Here is an 18,040-nt window from a genome sequence, read left to right on the forward strand (position 1 = left end):
ATTTATTCATATTTTTTATATATAAAAAAATGATTTCAAAATCTATTACACATATTCTTTTGCATTACTACTTTTCTGAATAAGTTGCTAAAATTTATCCATATTTTTTATAATATCCTTTATGCTTTTTAGTTTAGAAGAAAATAGATGAGTGAATTATTTGGGCATTGAATAATTGAGGCATTGGGAATGAAGATGGAGTATTTAAAAATAAAATTAAATGCATAATTTATTGACTGATCAAAAAATGATTTAACCACTTTTTAAATAGATAAATTTTTTTTTTAATTTTATCGATAAATACCATCCATAGAAAATAACTTATCCATCTTGAAAAATGTTAGAACATCGATAAGTTAGTTAATAAAAAAATTAATTATTTATTTTATGATATTTATTCACAAAAAAACAGACCAACGCATTCAAGTTCACCTGTCAAAAAGGCCAAAAAGTCCTCCATTACATCTTCTTCAGATCCTGAATCCTTGCTATGAACCCTCGAGACAGCCTCTCATTAGTAAGCAAGCAGTCATTGGCCTTGGATGTGTTGGTCTGTTGAAAGGCATTTCTTCATCCCCATCACTTCGTTGTAGTGTGGGGCAAAGTCCACAAGGCCGAAGTGCTACTTCACTATCTAATAAGCTCCCTTCTCTTCATCTCTTGCCTGTCGTTGTGCCACCTTTAACTTGAACAGATAAAGATGATAGAGTGGATGATGTCTGTGCCTATCACGACTGAGAAAGGTCATCAGTGTCATTAGAAACACGGGGATGTCATTGCTAGGTACATCCATTCTTGCACCTAGACCAGTGGCTTGGTCTTTGCCCTAAGTGGTTGTCATCTGCTCATAGAGCTCCATTGGCTTGTTCAAGTAAGGCTTATCCTTTGGTTTAAGCTGGTCAGACAAACAAGCATACATCACCAATAATTTAACATAACCATTTACATTCAGGCAGTAAATGAGTGCAAAACAATATGCACCACCTCAATGTTGGCCAATTATTATTCCCCTTCCATTACAATCTTCTTTATCTCCTTTTCAGTGTCATCCAACACCACTCCACCAGCCTCTTCCACTTAATTTGACCATACCTCAACTGAATTGCTATTTCATGATAGAGATGTAGAAACCAAACAGCATATGTGTTCCACCATTGCCAAATGCCAACATAATCGGACACCAAAGCTGAGTTTAAATAATAATAATAATAAAGGATATTTGGATGGAGCTGCAGAGATAATATATGGAGGCAACTTAATGTTTTAAGGAAAATTATCGTTATATTTCAGAAAATGATGAGCTTACAACAATAATAAGTTGGCAGAGGCCGTTGGGTTTAAATGATTGGGTCCAAAAGGGACAAGATCCCTGCTAGGTTTGGTACATCCACCACAGATTCATCTGCATTTTATGAATATGCATAAAAACCATACAAGCATTTTAATCACTGACTTCCTGCATGCAAATGTATTCACATTACTTCATTTATACACCAACTGAGAGATCCAACAAATGACGATAAACAGTTTCTATCTTGCTGCCTTCTTGAAATCAAGCCAATCAAACTTTTCATGTTGCCTACTAAGCATTAAGAGAGAGCATATGTATGAAAAACAAACAGGGACAGTCATGTTGCATTCTTTAACTGAAGCCAATCTGTCTTTATCATGTCAGTGGCAACAAAGCATGAAAATGCAGCCAATTGTGTGGGCTACAATTGAGATCGCCAAGTTTACCAACCCAAGATGGTACATAGGGGTGGAAAGAAGAACCACTGATTAACATGGAACAGCAACTGGCTCCGACATAACTGGGAAAGAAAATGCAAAATGATCGAGAAAGAAAGATTGCTAGGAAAGAAACCACAATAAACTACAGGCAAATGAGAAACACCAGCAAAGACAGATCGCTTCCACAATAGCCACTTCAAACTTGTTTGGAAATGGCCAGAAACCATTTACATTAAACACCAGCAAAGTGAGTGCTTCCACGATAGCTACATCAAGCATGAACTCCTTGTAATTGCACAACTGGCGTACAAAGACCAGAATTCTTTTATACAAAAAAACCATGAATACTGGATGACCTCAATATGTTTGATAATGCTCACTAATTGTGAAGTTGATTAACCACTGAGGCATCATCGTAATGCAGATAATACTGACCCTCCATAAAAGAGGCTCAGCATTTAATTTGATAGATCAAAATGATCAGCAAATGTTTAATCCCTTATCTGAACACTGGTTGATCGATCAAGTACCAAATAAACAGGTCAAACTTCCTCAAAGCAAGATCCTGGAAGCTTGATACTATGCCCTATGCTATCTGATCTCTTGCCTGCTGAAATTGCAGATGTCATTCAGAGCAATGGGGTGATTATGAGTTACGAAGATCGATGACATCAAACTTAAGATTGGGATTCATATAAACATGTGAACAATGCTCATAGATTGGGCTGCCATCAGGAGGCTGCTCATGAGGGTGAAATCCACGCTCTTGACAATTACGTATAATAGAAACACCAGTTGGATCTGCTAGATGGAATATGCCATGGGTTCTGCATGAAGAAAACAAGTTGTGAAAATCCTTTAAACCAAAAAAAAAAAAAAAAGAGCTTTTGTATCACATTCCAAGTAGACAAAATACTAGATACTAATTTCATGCTTTGTATCAAATTGATTAGTCAAAAATAAACTAAAAGACCAACCATCAAACCATCATTTGCAGATTTCCTATCATATTCATATTTTTTGACCATACTCCCAAATGGTTAAATGTTTTTCATCATTTCACTATCTCAACTTTAGTGCAACAGTAATGTTGCTCCATTGTGATATGGGCATCACAGGTTTGAAATACGAAACAACCTCTCTGCGCATGGAGATAAGACTGCGTAAATCTGACCCTCCACACAGACCCTGCAATGGTGAGAGCCCAGTGCTCTAGGCCACCCTTTTTTCTATTACACCATACTCTCTCAAAAAAGAAAGGCACCTCAAAAACAACTAATTAAAACATAAAAGTACAATCAGCACTTTGCAGACTCATATCCAGAAATACATGTTAGAAATAAAGTGAAAATTTCCTGCTGGCCTGTTGAGCTGTCCTCAATCCAAGGCATTTGATAGCCAACAACATAATGATGGCAGTAGTAGAGAAATATGAATGCTTCCAATATTCTTCACATGTATACCTAATTGCATCCATTATTCTGGAGCAGTATTTTACCCCTCAGGCCACCCTCTAAAAATATTAGTATTTCTTAAGAGCTTTCTTTTTTTTTTTTTTTTCCCTTGATGCCGCCAACAAGTCAACTGAAATTGGATATCGATCATGCAAGAAACAGAACATACCTAGATGTATCAGTAGGTGCCATAACGATTGCAATTGCTTCTGGTAACATAATCTGCCAAAAACCAGCAGAGTCCAGAAGATCAAATTTAAAGAGATAAAATAAGTTTCAAGAACAAATAGTGTTTGATGCAAAATAAACAGAATAGAATCTAATCTCAATTTAGCAGAGATGCATGTTTTTTATGACACTGGAATTTGGATCTCTTTTTTATTTCTCCAATTCCCTAAAAACATAAAACACATGAAAGTCACTAGCCGAAAGCAACCACAAGTTTATTAGATTAAGTTTTACAAGAAATTTAAGAACATTGTGTGTAAATGACATAGTAGTTGAAAACAGATCGCGAGATGATAACAACTGCTTATTTTAACAGAAACAAGTAGTTAATATGACAAATAGAAGAAAATGGTGGGATACCATTTCAATATTTCGCATTTTTCTCCAAAAGGGACCAACCACAAAGTCATACTAAGACATTATATCATGACGGATGAACTCCAAAAGTTTATTTACATAGTTTAAGAGAATTGCAATAATGACAGCTTCAAAACAGGCAAAGGTAGTAATTTCAAACATGAACCAAAAGAAGACATAAGATAGGTTAAAGTGATCAGGGATTACCTGATATGAATAATGAGTATGAAGATCAATGGATGACATGAAGCAGGTCTGTGTTGGGTGTGTCTGGAAAACAGAATATGACCAAAATGAGTTTCCGTATTAGAAAAAAGAATGACTTTTTGAAGATTTTGTGCTATCAAAACAATGAAATGGGCATCTTTAAAAATTAATAAAACCAAGAATGCAAATTAAGCCTGTAAATAGTCACTTCAGCTTTTTCCCTGACTGACTTCTTTCCTCAACTTCCTAATTAAATGTATCTGTAAACAGTTAAATTTTCTTTCCCACATGAAGTTCTTTAACATGACTATGAATTTCATATTAGAAGTACTTATAGTAACAGTGCTTGTGGTTAAACAAGATTGACCATTGTATCATGATTCATGACATGATTACTCTCACTGGCTCTCTATCCTTTTCCCTTTTTGCCAATAAATAATTATTTTCAGAAAAATTATGGGAAAACCACAGCACTTTGATAAAGCATAAGGAGACTGAATGTATGAACTATGAACAATTGAGAACAAACTTAGATCCTTAAAAACATATAACATGAATTTGAGTGCAGGTCCGTGCCAGACCAGTGCCAGCACCGAGAACCAGGTCAGTACCAAGCACCGGGCATACTGGCACGGTATCAATCCAAGCCTGTTCAGCACAGGTCAATACAGCCAAAAGTACCAGCCTTATTTTTGTTTCAGCACAACAAAGATGTGCCATGCTGGTCAGCCCATGTCAGCAGCACTACTTACTCCGGTTAAATTACAAATATACAGAAGGAACCAGAAACTTAAAACACAATTTTAGACTCCATATACTCTCAAGGATTTCAAGAAACATGAACGAATGCATCATAATGCCCAGGTAGATTGCTCAAAATATTAATAAACCATTTGTGGATAATTGTCCATGATGTGCTTCAAATGATTGACAAAATAAATAAATGGAGATTGACAAACATACAGGTGTCATAAATAATACTTACATGAATCCACCCAAGGGGGAAAAGAGACCTTTTGTCTTGAACATCAAATATTTCTTCCTCATCTTTAGTTTGACACTGAAAAAGAAAAGTCTTCTTGAAATGATTGCCAAAAAAATACCCAATACGAGATACTCATTGACAATAGGAATAAAAATCATCGGCAACAAACATAACAATCATGTTAACCCATATGATTTCCACTAAGATCCTGATTATTATTGTTTTGTCAATTGTGTCCTATATCAGGTAAACTTGCACCATTTTTGGACCTTGAAAATCAAACGCTACCAATGACTGAGGTAAGCCACAACTTTTAAGCATTGAGAATTTCCAGTACAAGATAAACGATAGATCCTAATATGGAGACAACTTAATAAAGAGACTGCAAAATTGAAAACCGACATCATGTGTGAGACCCCTGACAACCTCTTAACACAAGGAAAAAAGGACTAATAAAGGTGAAAATAAGGCTACAGTACAACTCAAATCAGTACAGAATAAAACAGTCAGTTTATAATAAAACAATGAAGCAGGAATAAAGAGAAGTGGGCAAACAGATCAAACTGAGATTCAGGGCCAGAAGGGATGAAATTGGAGATCTACGAGATCAGGAAACTTCCGAAACAGAAAAGGATAAAAAATGTAGCAAAGTATGCTGATTTCAGGGGTGCCATCAAATGTTTTAAAAATTATATCAAAGCTCGGATTGGTAAAACAAATCGAATTGGACCATGTTAAAGCAAGTTTGTTACAACAAACCGAATGGCACTATCAACTCTTCTTGTGATCCTGGTAACGGAAAGCAGTAGAAGTACAAACAGCTTTCTAGGCATTATTTGCCAAGCAAAACAGGAAGCACTTAAAAACAACTGCAGTGAGGTCTTCAGAAGATTGGGAAACCAGGCAATAAACAAATCCCATTGAACTTATTCCAATTCCTGAAAATTTCAACATCTAGCAAATCTACAAAAACAAAACAATCAGATTCCTGGAATGCTCCAACCACTAGGTCTAGCCACTGTTTAGATAGACAATGACTCAAGTCAACACAGGGAATGACTATAGATTTGCAGATTGCACTATGTCCCCATTGCTTTTAACTAAGGGTCCAAGACAATGATATGACATTATATCATGTAGGTCATGTATAGAAGTGGTAAGAAATATGACTATCCACATGTAGAAAAAATATTGGCATGATAGAATAAATGGGATAGCAGATTGAATGTGCACGTGCAATGTAAATGCTACTTTAACCTAAATGGGCATCCTAGTGCAAGAGGCTCCCATCAATGCACATGTAGAAAGGCTGTTTCCATCTTTCATACCCCCTGTACTTGCTACCATAAGCTGCTACATTTTTTCTAGTGAATCCAAAGGAAGTGCCTCCAAATCACAACTTCAAAAATATTGCAATTGTTAACCTGGAAAACTCATATGAACTTAAAAATCCATATATTTCTTTGAACATAGCAAACATATAAAGAAAGCTGATAGTATACAAGAAACTTATGCTCTTAGAGGCATTTGTCAATGTGTATGATAAAAGCATTAGAAAAACCCTTTGGTTCAATTTTTTTCTTTTTGTGCATCAATTATACCGTGACATGGAAGGGTTCCAAACTAAATGCAGATTTAAACTCAGGTATGCAAGGTCTTGATGGAATGAAGTCCCAGCAACACAGAATCAACAACAAACAGTGTGTACAATGGGCACTGAAAATATAATATATGCATAAATGCGGGATAAAATATCAATGTTATAAGAACAAACAAAGGATTATAGCAAGATAGCATAAGATTATCTTTCTTACTGAATCAGACGTTGACTCCTGCTTGGGGATTATAAGTGTTGTCACAAAAAACATTCTGTTTTTCTACAAAATAATCATGGAGCAACATTAGAAAGCCAAGCAACTACCTAATAGGTTTCAGTTTTCTTATTTGATAGCACTTACCAGTGAACCTGCAAGAACTCCACATGTTTCTAAATTTTTTGCAGTGTTTGTCTCTGCAAGCCTCAAAAAGCATTCCATCATCTTCACTGGCTGTAAATCAGATGAAGAAATTTCTATGTCAAATAGACGAACACCATAGAAAAGACTAAGCTGGCACATAGTTTGACAAGTTCATTTTCCTGAAGCCTTCAGAGAGTTAGTGGAACACATGCACACATACATCAGAGAGATAGAGAGCTTACAACATGCAAATCTTGATATTCCTTGGAGTCAGGCATTCCATCCAATGCACGCTTTGGTGGTCCTGGTCTTGGATCAGCAACATTTGAAGGAGAAATTGAATGCACCTCAGGTTGTAGCTCAGCAAGAACAGGAGGAGGAGATGGCTGCCTAATATTTAACTGAATAGAACCTTCCTGTGCAACATTAGTGACCAGGGAACCGGATTTTTCTTTCGGAATGGACCATCTACCATCATCAAGGGAGAGAACAGACTCCAAATCATAATTACTCTTTCCAGAATCACCTTCATTTACCGTAATAGCACCATATTGTTCATCCTGGTTCACACTATTAGATAGTAAACCATGTAAGAGAGTTGCTAATAATCAGAAATTGCCAGTTTGGAAGTGACCATAAAACAAAACAAAATTAATCACCTAACATATGAGATACAGCTTAAACTTTTGTAAGTAACAAGTACATGCTTTTTTAGCTAGAATGAGGCCAATTCAATGTTCCAATCAATCAAGGATTAACAAGATGTATTAAAAATTCTCACCCTGTAATTCCACTTTGGATTAACTCAGCATTATTGGGATACTGGACCTGTACCAATTGGCAGTAAATGACCCAGTCAGTCACTACTTTGCAGAGAGGACCGAAAAGAGTTGTCAAGAATGCAAGGATTATACCCTAATACCAGTAATTGGTCCTGTCCATTGGCCCCGGAGCCCATTAGGACCTAAAATAGAGTGTCTGGATAGTGTTTCTTCCTTTGGCGGAGGTAGACTGAAGGATCTGCATAGTTTATCTTAAACTGATCAAACTTTAGAAAACTAATTGTTATTCGTATGATTTGTACAGCATACTAGTATAGAAAAAATATAAGGAGAGAATTCCATGGAAAATTAAAGATTTTATAATGCCAGAAAAAAAAGAAAAAGGAAACAAATAAAAACAGAAAAAGATTTAATTTGTATAGATTTGCAAGCAAACTCAACTGAAATATGAAAAACGAACTCATGTTAATTATCTAGAAATTTAATTTCAGTAAAAGAGAATGACTTCAAGACTGATTTTTTACCACCCAAAAACCAGTTACAATGACCCCAATGAAGTGCAAATCGAGAATCTGCATGATATATAAGTGGCACACATTTCATAAGTTGGGAACGACCCAACTACTGTGACTAAAGAAAGCGTGATTGTCCATTCTGAGAAAACGTGATTGGATCACTACTCAAGAAAGTGGACCCAAGAATGAAAAAAACTACACCAGCAAACTGAACATAGCATGAATGGTGCTTGTGCTATTAGGCCCCAAAGATTTAAATGCATAAAGATAATGAAGAACCAAAGGTAGGTAGAATATCATACAGTGTATACAAGAAGGTATAGGCAATGGTCTTGCCATAGAAAATGTGCTGGACCACATATAGCATGATTGGCGGCTAGCAGGAGAATAAAACTCTAGAAGAAGCAACTCAAATAGCATCACCCATAATTGAATCAATTAGACATCTAAAACATGCTTTGTGTCTCGCCACTTTTGTTTTTCCCTTTTCGGGGAGTGGTGGGGGTGCAAAGTCATAATAAAGGTCTCTCTTGAGACCCAAAATAGGAAGAATCAAGGGTTTAAGTATCATTGGAATGGTGGGACGTCCCACTATCCCAAGTGTCAAGATGGTGCCCCAACTCAAGTGTCAAGATGGGAAATGTTGGGAAATGAACTGGGGTGGATGGGACACCCACCATCCCGAGTGTCATTAAGTGGAGAATCCTGTTCAAATTGGAAAAACCGAGAAAGCCCCATTCAACAGTATTTTAAAACCTTGGGAACAATATTCTATGAATAGGGGATCATTTTGCACCTGACATATTAAGCAACAAATCTTTATTAAGAAAGAGAAAAGAGAGAAAACCAGTAATACATGCCTTCATTAGTCAACAACCTTGGAATGGTTAGACCTGCAGCAAAGATTACATGGTGGAATGGCACTCGGCCAACTTTCTATAACATTTCTTTTTTTTTTTTGGGGTAATCATAACACTACTCACCAAATGAAACTTTTACCCATCGCTTGAGTACTCGGACACTTCATTTTAGCCTTGGGCATGACTCCATAGCTCCACCCTTAGATATTTAAAGGATCCAACCCTTGGATACACACCCCCACCCCTCCATGAACCCACGTCCATGCATCTATCGCCATATTTCTACAACCAAAGATCAATTGAAGAATCCAATGAGATTGTATCAAGGAAAAGGGTCAAAAGCCTATAATTATTCTAATGTTTGACTTGAGGTAAACCAGGGGCTCAACTCAAAACCCTAGCTTGGGTGATCCACAATCCATAAATATGAGGAAGGAAGAAAAAAGGAGGGGGAAGTGGGGAGGTGAGGGGGTTGTAGGGTTGCTTTTGGAAGGGGGAAGTGGGAGAGAGGAGAGCGAGGAAGAGTATACCTACATTGCCAAGGTCTAACAATGGTAGTCCTACATTTGAACATAAGAAAGAAGGTAAAGAAGGTGAGGGGGAACGGCATAGGAAGAGAAGGAAGTTTGGGATTAAGGTTCATAATTATATACTATTTATAATTGTAACTTATAACAAACATATAACATATATATTATATATTGCTAATTATTATCCTAAGCTAGGGCTCTCTAGATCAGGTTGGGGTAAATTTAAGCAAGCATGTGCCATCGTTAAACTCAACTAGGCCTTAACATATATGCCTGAGTCACCCAATGGTTTAGGATTCTTTCCTGGGGCACATCCAATTACCAAGTCACCTGACCCATGCCCAGATCTACCTACAACCCTAGCAAACCATAACTAACCTTGATTTTTATGTTAAAAAAATATTAAAATTGCGACTCCGAAGAATCATATAATTACTTCAAGAAAAAATAATTGGGATCTATTTAATTAGATATGAGATGAATTTAACAATTGATATATACATTCACAACATAAAAGTTAAGCATCAAATCTTAGTACATAAGATGTAAGTGTAATAATACAAAACAAATAATTATTTCACATAATGATCAAAATTAGTAAAATATAAATCCATGCACCAACAACTATGTTTTCTTATTAATGTCAAGTTCCTAGCAAAAGCAACTTAGGCAAGAAAGGAACCTGCTATGAAATCAAAAGTCAAATGGTAGGGAAAAAGTGACCAATCAGAGAGACAGAGAGACCAGCATAAAAGATGTATAGAGAGGGAGACTCATTGATACCACAAAAACTTGTGTGATATGCAAGCTTTTGCTATGTAAATAATCTTCAAAATCCATTTCAATCTTCTTAAAATCCTCGATGTTTTTTTTTTTCTCGAGAAAGGTGGCAACACACCACCTGAACTTTATTATGTAAAACAGTCCTGGCAAAATAAGGCCACTTATACCAACATACATATTCCATAATGATTCCATATCTCAAATTTCTCAAAGGAAGTTATTAAACTTCATATAAACCCCACTCATTGGCTAAGAACATAGATATCAAACTAAGGCCTGTTTGGCATCATGCAATTTTTGGTTTTCAGTTTTCGAAAACCAAAAGATGAAAGCCAAGGCAGAAAAAAAGTTTGGTAGAATAGTTTTAATTTTTTTGGACTTTCATCAAATTTTTGAAAAAAGTAGAAGCTATAAAGTGGCTTTCACTTCTTCTGAAAAGAGAAAATGGTTCTCTTTTACCCCTGCCACCACTGCTATCACCACGACTTCCACTGCTATTGTTGCCTACTTGCCACCATCACCCCCATCGCCAACTTCACTGCCACCAACATCACCACAAAAGTGCCAAAGTCAACGCAAGTTTTCAGTTTTTAGAAAGAAAAACAGCATTGACTACCAAACAGTTTCAGTTTTCAGTTTTTAGAAGGCTGAAAACTGACAGTGATGCAAAATGCAACCTAAGCACCGGCAATGCACTAAGCCAAGTACAACATTGTGCTCCTCTCTTTACAAATTCCTCCTATTGCACAAAGGATTTGTTAATTCCTTGCCCTTCAATCGTTGCCTTAGTTAAGATTGTTCCTGTTTTGGATAAGTAAATAACCTACTTGAGTCCAGAAAAATAATTAGGTCTAAGGCAACTGTATTGGTATCACTTCCCCTCAATGTGAAGTCCAAGCAGCATTAGATTAAATGAAAGCAAGGTTCCTCCTTTAGTTGCAGGAAAACTTGTTATGGAAGCAAAGTTCTTCAAGAAGGGGAGAAAGCTCATTGTGTAGCCTCCCAAATCCTCCATCATATGCAAACATTACATTTACAACCATCCCATAACCACGACGATAACCACTATCCCCTTGTCCCAACTATTTGGGTCAGTCTTATGAATCCTCATTGGCTGAGTATTTTATTTAGGGCCACCTCTGATGCTATTTCAACCTTTTCCATACCTTTTCTCACAACTTTTATACATGTCACCTTGGGTCTTGTTTCAAGTTATATTCTGCTTACAACCAAAATGGTTATGTCATATAAGGAAAAAAAATTAAAGCCCATCATTGAGTTCTGGACAATAAACTCATGCTAAAAAGTTCTACTGAATCACAAATGTCCAAACATTTAGCCAGCATTGCAGACAAGATTCCCTACTTGCTTCAACCTGAACAAAACTTATCAAATGGACAGTTTTCCTAAAAGAGCTTTTGGCCCACACTAGTTCCACCTCCACTTGAAATTAAAAGTATGGCTGGAACAATCAAGAGTACCATGCCAACAACGACCCTTAAAACTAAAAATGTTAAGCCAAATACCAACTTGCTAAATGCACCAATCTGTAAACTTGTTACTAACTTTTAGCATGAACTTTCTTCAAAAACTTTACCTTTCTCCAGAAACACTTGTTGGATCCTGGACAAATTAAAATAGCAAATTAGCAATTTCAATATCCTAACCTAAGACATCGAGTTGCCTTTTGACATGATTCACCTTCAGCCTTCCACAACCAGATTTTTATCCTGTTGACAACAGAATTCATCCAATCATATTCAATAGTTTGAGAACCCTTCCAATGATATCAAAATTAGCATAAAACTGTTTCTACCAAAAGTATCTTTGACCTCACGAAATGACTGTGATTCCACTACTATCGAGAAAGAAATCCCCCTTTCTGATTGGATTGAACTAGGATTCTCTTTCCATCGATTTTGGGTTCCAAGACTCTGACCCAATCAAAAATCCAGATGGGATGTGTTTCTATCTTTTGTTGGCCACTCAGAAAGGGATCCAAATGGTCCAACTTTGGAAGCTTTTCATGGAGAATGAAAACTTGATTTGTTGCTGGGAAGCTATTCAGAAAAATGGACTTAATACCAAAAAAAAAAAAACTCTGCAAACAGGAATTTTCTTTCCTCTTCTATTTTTTGAGTTGGTGACACTCACTTTCAAGTTCAGTTCAAAGAGGAACCCAGGGAACATTCATTTTTCCAGGAAAAGAACAACGAAATTCATTGGATGCAATGGTCCACAATGCTACATTAAAAGCAGCCTTCTCTATTATGAATATGATCTGATACTGTGAGTTCAGACTTCAGACAAATCTCAGTCCTGCTCCTCGACACTAAATCATGATATATGCTTCTAGGCCAAATTAGTAACACGATCTGGAAACCTGTACAGGTCAATGACAGGAGCTCTCTCATGTGAATTTATATAGATGTCATGATTTCGCAGCTGACAGTCATTATCATAAGATTCCAAACAACTAAAAGCACAAGTGCTGGTTGCTAACATAAAAATAATTTCAAATGTGATCCAATGGGTTTGGTGAAGATCAATGAATAGCACAATTTTTTGCCTTCTGATCGAAGTCCATGATACTGACAAGAATACGCTGTCCACAGTGAGTGCAGCATATGGTCAGATGCAAAATCCCAAGGATACTTAGCATTCTATAAGCAACTCACTCCATACTACAGGAGCATGCTTTTATTATTTTGAGATACAACCACATAAGCTTAAGTCCCATCTCCTTGTGAGGCAATGTTTAATGCCTTTACTCTTCCAATTAGCGTTTTCTTTCTAGGTTTCTCAATTACTCTAAACCTTTTGCAAATAGTAAACGAGAATAAGAAATCTAACTATACACTTACAGTCTCTGCAATTGCCTCTCCGTTTGCATGCGATCTGATGATACCACTAGATTTCGCTCATTGGAGGGTTTCCGTGACAACTGAGATGTACTTCTGGTAGATGCCTGTGGTTACGAGAGATCGCATAAAATTTATACAGAAATTGAATATGAAAGAATTATGTGAACCTGAAAAATATTACAAATAAACATAGCACCAAGGTTTTAAGTACCTATCCATGTCCGGCATATCATACCAGGCTGGAATAGAACCAGTAAGTGGTATGCACCCCACACTGACAATAGGTACTGGACCAGCATACCATATCAAATTATCAACACATAATATGCCCGTACAAATCAGGTGGCACTACAGGGATTGGTAACAGTACTTAAAACCTTGGAAAGTGCATTTATCTAAGTGATATAGAACAACAAAACATAGGTCAAGATGCACACTATTTGGAGCAGAAAAAGTTGCTAATCAAATCTTATTATGCACTGACTTCAGTATTACATTCTGGAAAAACTTTGGTTACCTGCTCTATGCACAAACTTGGGAAGATCTGCTTCTTAGCAGGAGTTGTACTATAAGAAATTATTTCTTGAGTGTCAGATTGAAAATGCCCTTTGTTGAGTTCGTCGACTTGGTGCTGAACAGAAGGCTTCAGAGATTCTAGTTCATCCATGACATCCAGCAGTTTCTGAAATGATGTGCTAAAGGTCAACAACAGCTTTTGATAATTTTACTGAAAAAACTTGTCATTGTTTCTTTCTTTTAGGCAAGCTATTATTTCCTTTTAAAAAAAAAGAAAAAAAACATATAAAGTTTCACAGAATGCAGTTAAGCAAGAACAGTTAGTTTACCAACCTTCCTGAAAATTGCCTTTTCTTTTGGAAGCGATGTTTGGTAATCACGATGTGAAGGTATGGTCTCACACATTAGACTGCAATAACAAAGCCACAAGTTGAGAACTGAGAAGGTATTTTTGCAGATTCTCTTAATGGTTTCAGACAACTTTCTAAACAAAGACAAATGAATAAAGGTAGCAACCACCGAACTGGTGTCATGGTCAGAATAAATATAAATATCAGCATGTTAAGATTGATTACATATAAAAAGCAAAATTTGATTCTTCAGCTTCTATTACCTTGAAAACCTAAGAAGTATGATGTATAGGTCAATGAGATTCTTCTCCTCCCGATATATGCTTGCCTGAACAAAGAATAGAGCACTGCGAAACTTAAAATCCAAGTTCCATTTTATCGGAAAAGCCCATGCAAAATCACAAAGCATTCAATTACAAATATGTCCATAAGAAAACTGTACATCCTGCTGAGCAGGATAATTCAAGATCACGACTTCAACTTCAAATCAATTAGATAATGTGAAAATTTCTTTTGATCATGCGAACACGCTTTTGATGCTACACCATGAAAATCTTTGAGAACGAGAGTTAACACCCACCAAAGAATTCATACCTCCTATCTCTCCCTCCATCTCGCTTTCCCCAAAATCATAGTTTTATCATTACTGACCACCGATGGTCAATTTTCAACCCAACAAATCCATCAATGTCCCCCAATTAGACGCCCAGACAATCTCAACCATCTGTCCACGAGCAATTTCCTAAATTTCACACCATCCCGCTTTTCACCTCTCCAATTCTCCCCAGCAAATCCACATAAACACAACCCTAAACCTAATCAAACACCCAGAACCAACAATTCGTAAAAAGAACCCAATAAAATCAGGGCTTTTCATCTTCCAACAAAAGAATAGGTTAAGATTGAAATGAAACATGAAAAAAAAAAAGTGAAATAAAACAAAGACCGATCGAGGGAGAGGGACAGACCTGTCTGAGAAGGTTATCGGCAATTCGATAGTAGTAATTGAGGGAGATCCGATTGTCGACATCCACCCGCTGGGCGCAGGCATTGAGGTTGATCGCTCTCACAAAGGGCCTCATCGCGACCGTCTTTATCCGGCGAGGACGGGCGATCTCCGTCGGCACTCCGGCGAGAATCTGGGTCTCCTCCGCGGCGCTCTGGCGAGAATCTGGGTCTCCTCCGCGGCCCCGACTCCTTCCTTTCTCTTCTACCGACGAGCCGACGATCGGAAGGGTGTCCTGCAGGAGAAAGGAGAAGAGAAGAACGTCCGGGTGCGTTACTTTCCGTGTGCGTCGACTGGGCTCTACTTATTTCCCTAGGCCGACCTCCGTCTAAAGTAACGGCCATTATAACGGTTGTTTATAATGATGGATAATTAAATGAGTGGGTGCTATATAGTAAATTTATAATGATTATTGTACAGTAGATATAATATGGCTATCATTTGATATTGTATTTTTTATATGAATGAGATAATAAATTTACATTCACATTTTCAGACCATTTGAATAAAAAATTTTAGTTTACGTATTACAAAAAATAATATACCTATGGTATATCATAAGTTTTTCTTTTTCTTTTCTTTTATCTAGTGATGGAGGTAAGAAGGACCGAAGAGGGCCACTGTCCCTCAAAAAAATTTTAAAATATTTATTACCTATATATATATATATATATATATATATGATCCTTCCAATATTTTAGTCTTACACACATTACGAATCTACTAATTTAAAAAAAAATCATATAATTTATTTATATATTAATTTTTTATTAAAAATAATATTTTTTTAAAAAAATAGTTTTATTTATTTCTTAATCTTTTATTTATTCTTCAACCTTTAATGTAGAAAAAATTATTAAGATTTTTACACAATCAAATTCATTTTATAGATAGTATAAGGTAATATTTTTTACTTATCTTTATTTATATAAAAAATTAAATATTTATTGATATTTTTATAATATTATATATATATATATCTTTATTTTATTATTTATTATAAAATATTTTATTTAAAAAATTATTAATAAATTATTATTTTATCCTCCCAATATTTGATGTCAGGTTCCACCACCGCTCCTATCAATATCATATGCAAAATATATGTTGGACATTACCGATCTAATAATACTACTATTTTACTATCACAATATATATTTTTTCACTATTGAAACTAATAAATATGATTAAAATAGTTGTCAATGTTATAGTTATATTTGGTAAATAATGGTCATTATTTTTAGTGATTTTTAATGAGATCAATATGTAGATAGTTTTAACTTTCAACAATTTTTGAAATACAGGCCTAACTACTAAATCTTTTAAGACAATATTCAATTAATAAAGAAGTCAAGTTTATTTGGATCCTTGAGGTTAGGATTACAAAAAAGATGCATACAAAAATTATCAACCTACTATATTTCAATTCAATTCGAACATAGATACAGATGAATGATTTCTTCATGAAACTTAAGCATATATTTCTAAGCATCACTTGAAGTCTTGATTTTGATATGGTTGAATAAGCATAGACCAATATAAGAAGAGAGCAATGAATTGAATTTTTTTTTTCTTCGATGATAAAGGTTTGGTTTAGCCAGATTAATTCAATATGTTGAACATGATAATCTACTTGAACATTGGTAGAATCAACTTATATTGGATGATATTAGATACGATAATAATTACCTGACCAAATTTATCAATCAAGAGAATCTTGAGAGATGAAAAATCTTGATCTTACTAAATAATGTCAAAAATTTCTTAGATAAAAGAATATCCATATAAGAATGAAGAGTTTTCCTTGTTTTTGGTGATAGAGAGGAAAAGAGTTCAATATGGAAGATGAAGAATTTCGAATGGCATTATGGTATTTATAAACGAAGGTGGTGCCATGAAGTAGATAGAGATTTCTACAGGCAAAGTCAAGGGACCAATTTTCCATATGTAAATGTATATACTATTTTTTATATTTTAATAGCAAGACATGATCAAGAATCTTATTTTTATCCAATGACTAAGTCTAGGTTTAATTAGCTTCACTCAATACATTGAATATATATGGTACTTCACTTTAATATAAATATAAATTGTTGGTGTGAGAATTCATCTAGCGCCAAGATGCTGGAGCTGATGACGAGGTAGGTCTCCCGAGAGTACAACTTACACAAAAATCCTAAGTGGAGGTGGTTCTGATGAGGATCCTCCGACGTTAAAGTTAGAACTTTTATTCAACATAAGGAGAAACATGAGAGGTAGAATAATGGCGTATCTTTTTGGAGGTCTTCTTTGAGTCTCTTTTATAGCGAAGAGTTGGAGCTTCAGTTGGCAAGTGGTTGGCATGATCCTGCATGATCAGGACGTGATTTGTGGGATACGAGATTGTCGCTCGAGATTTTCAAGATGTGACGATTGTGGTTATCTTATTAGTCCAGCGATAGTTGTTACTTGACGGATATTATGTTTTGAATAAAATTGCAAATCGTGTGTTGTCAAGACAAGGATTGGTTGGCGATGATTAGAGGTCGGTCACCTTAAGACACCATTGGATAGGGACATCCATGGCCAAAATCTGTTTACTGGCGTGAAGTTGGTTGGCCAAACATGATCGATCAAAGAGGATACATCGATAATGGCACATAAGGATTGTCGAGTGATGGTCAATCATGATCTGTCTGCTCCAATAGGTGGGTCTGCTGAGCACAGTCATCTTGGGCTCTGGACCTTTTCATACAATCAGCCCATGCAAAATTTTTTCCAACAAAAACATATATTGGATTGTTTTCAAATACAATAATGATTTTTTGAATGAGGCTTATTAATTAAGAAAATCTCGACAAAATTGGGAAAAAAAATCCTATTAAATAATATCACTAACTTTTCCAATGATATATATATATATATATAAGTGTGT

At 35.7% G+C, this 18,040-nt stretch overlaps 1 protein-coding gene across 1 annotated transcript; it reads right to left on the minus strand.

The window, feature by feature from the left end:
• Positions 1–1,911: 1,911 nt before the first annotated feature.
• LOC105052580 (AMSH-like ubiquitin thioesterase 3) lies at positions 1,912–15,419 on the minus strand. Its single transcript, XM_010933432.4, has 14 exons — positions 15,089–15,419; positions 14,384–14,448; positions 14,104–14,179; positions 13,772–13,936; positions 13,255–13,358; positions 7,835–7,940; positions 7,702–7,748; positions 7,163–7,490; positions 6,921–7,010; positions 6,777–6,839; positions 4,963–5,037; positions 3,978–4,040; positions 3,355–3,407; positions 1,912–2,558 (listed from the first exon to the last, which is right to left on the minus strand). The coding sequence occupies exons 1-14, from the start codon at positions 15,200–15,202 to the stop codon at positions 2,378–2,380; spliced, it is 1,530 nt and encodes a 509-aa protein (XP_010931734.1). The 5' UTR covers positions 15,203–15,419; the 3' UTR covers positions 1,912–2,377.
• Positions 15,420–18,040: the final 2,621 nt, after the last annotated feature.

This window comes from Elaeis guineensis, chromosome 10, assembly GCF_000442705.2.
Source record: "Elaeis guineensis isolate ETL-2024a chromosome 10, EG11, whole genome shotgun sequence".
Taxonomy (NCBI): Eukaryota; Viridiplantae; Streptophyta; class Magnoliopsida; order Arecales; family Arecaceae; genus Elaeis; species Elaeis guineensis.

What these genes read in the sequence shown, in the direction of transcription:
- LOC105052580 (XM_010933432.4), bottom strand. Translation starts at nt 15,202, where the DNA reads ATGAGGCCCTTTGTGAGAGCGATCAACCTCAATGCCTGCGCCCAGCGG. An exon ending in CCGATAACCTTCTCAGACAG is followed by an intron (nt 14,449 to 15,088) that starts GTCTGTCCCTCT and finishes TTCTTTGTTCAG; the next exon opens with GCAAGCATATATCGGGAGGA. An exon ending in ATCCAAAGTGGAATTACAGG is followed by an intron (nt 7,491 to 7,701) that starts GTGAGAATTTTT and finishes ACTATCTAATAG; the next exon opens with TGTGAACCAGGATGAACAAT.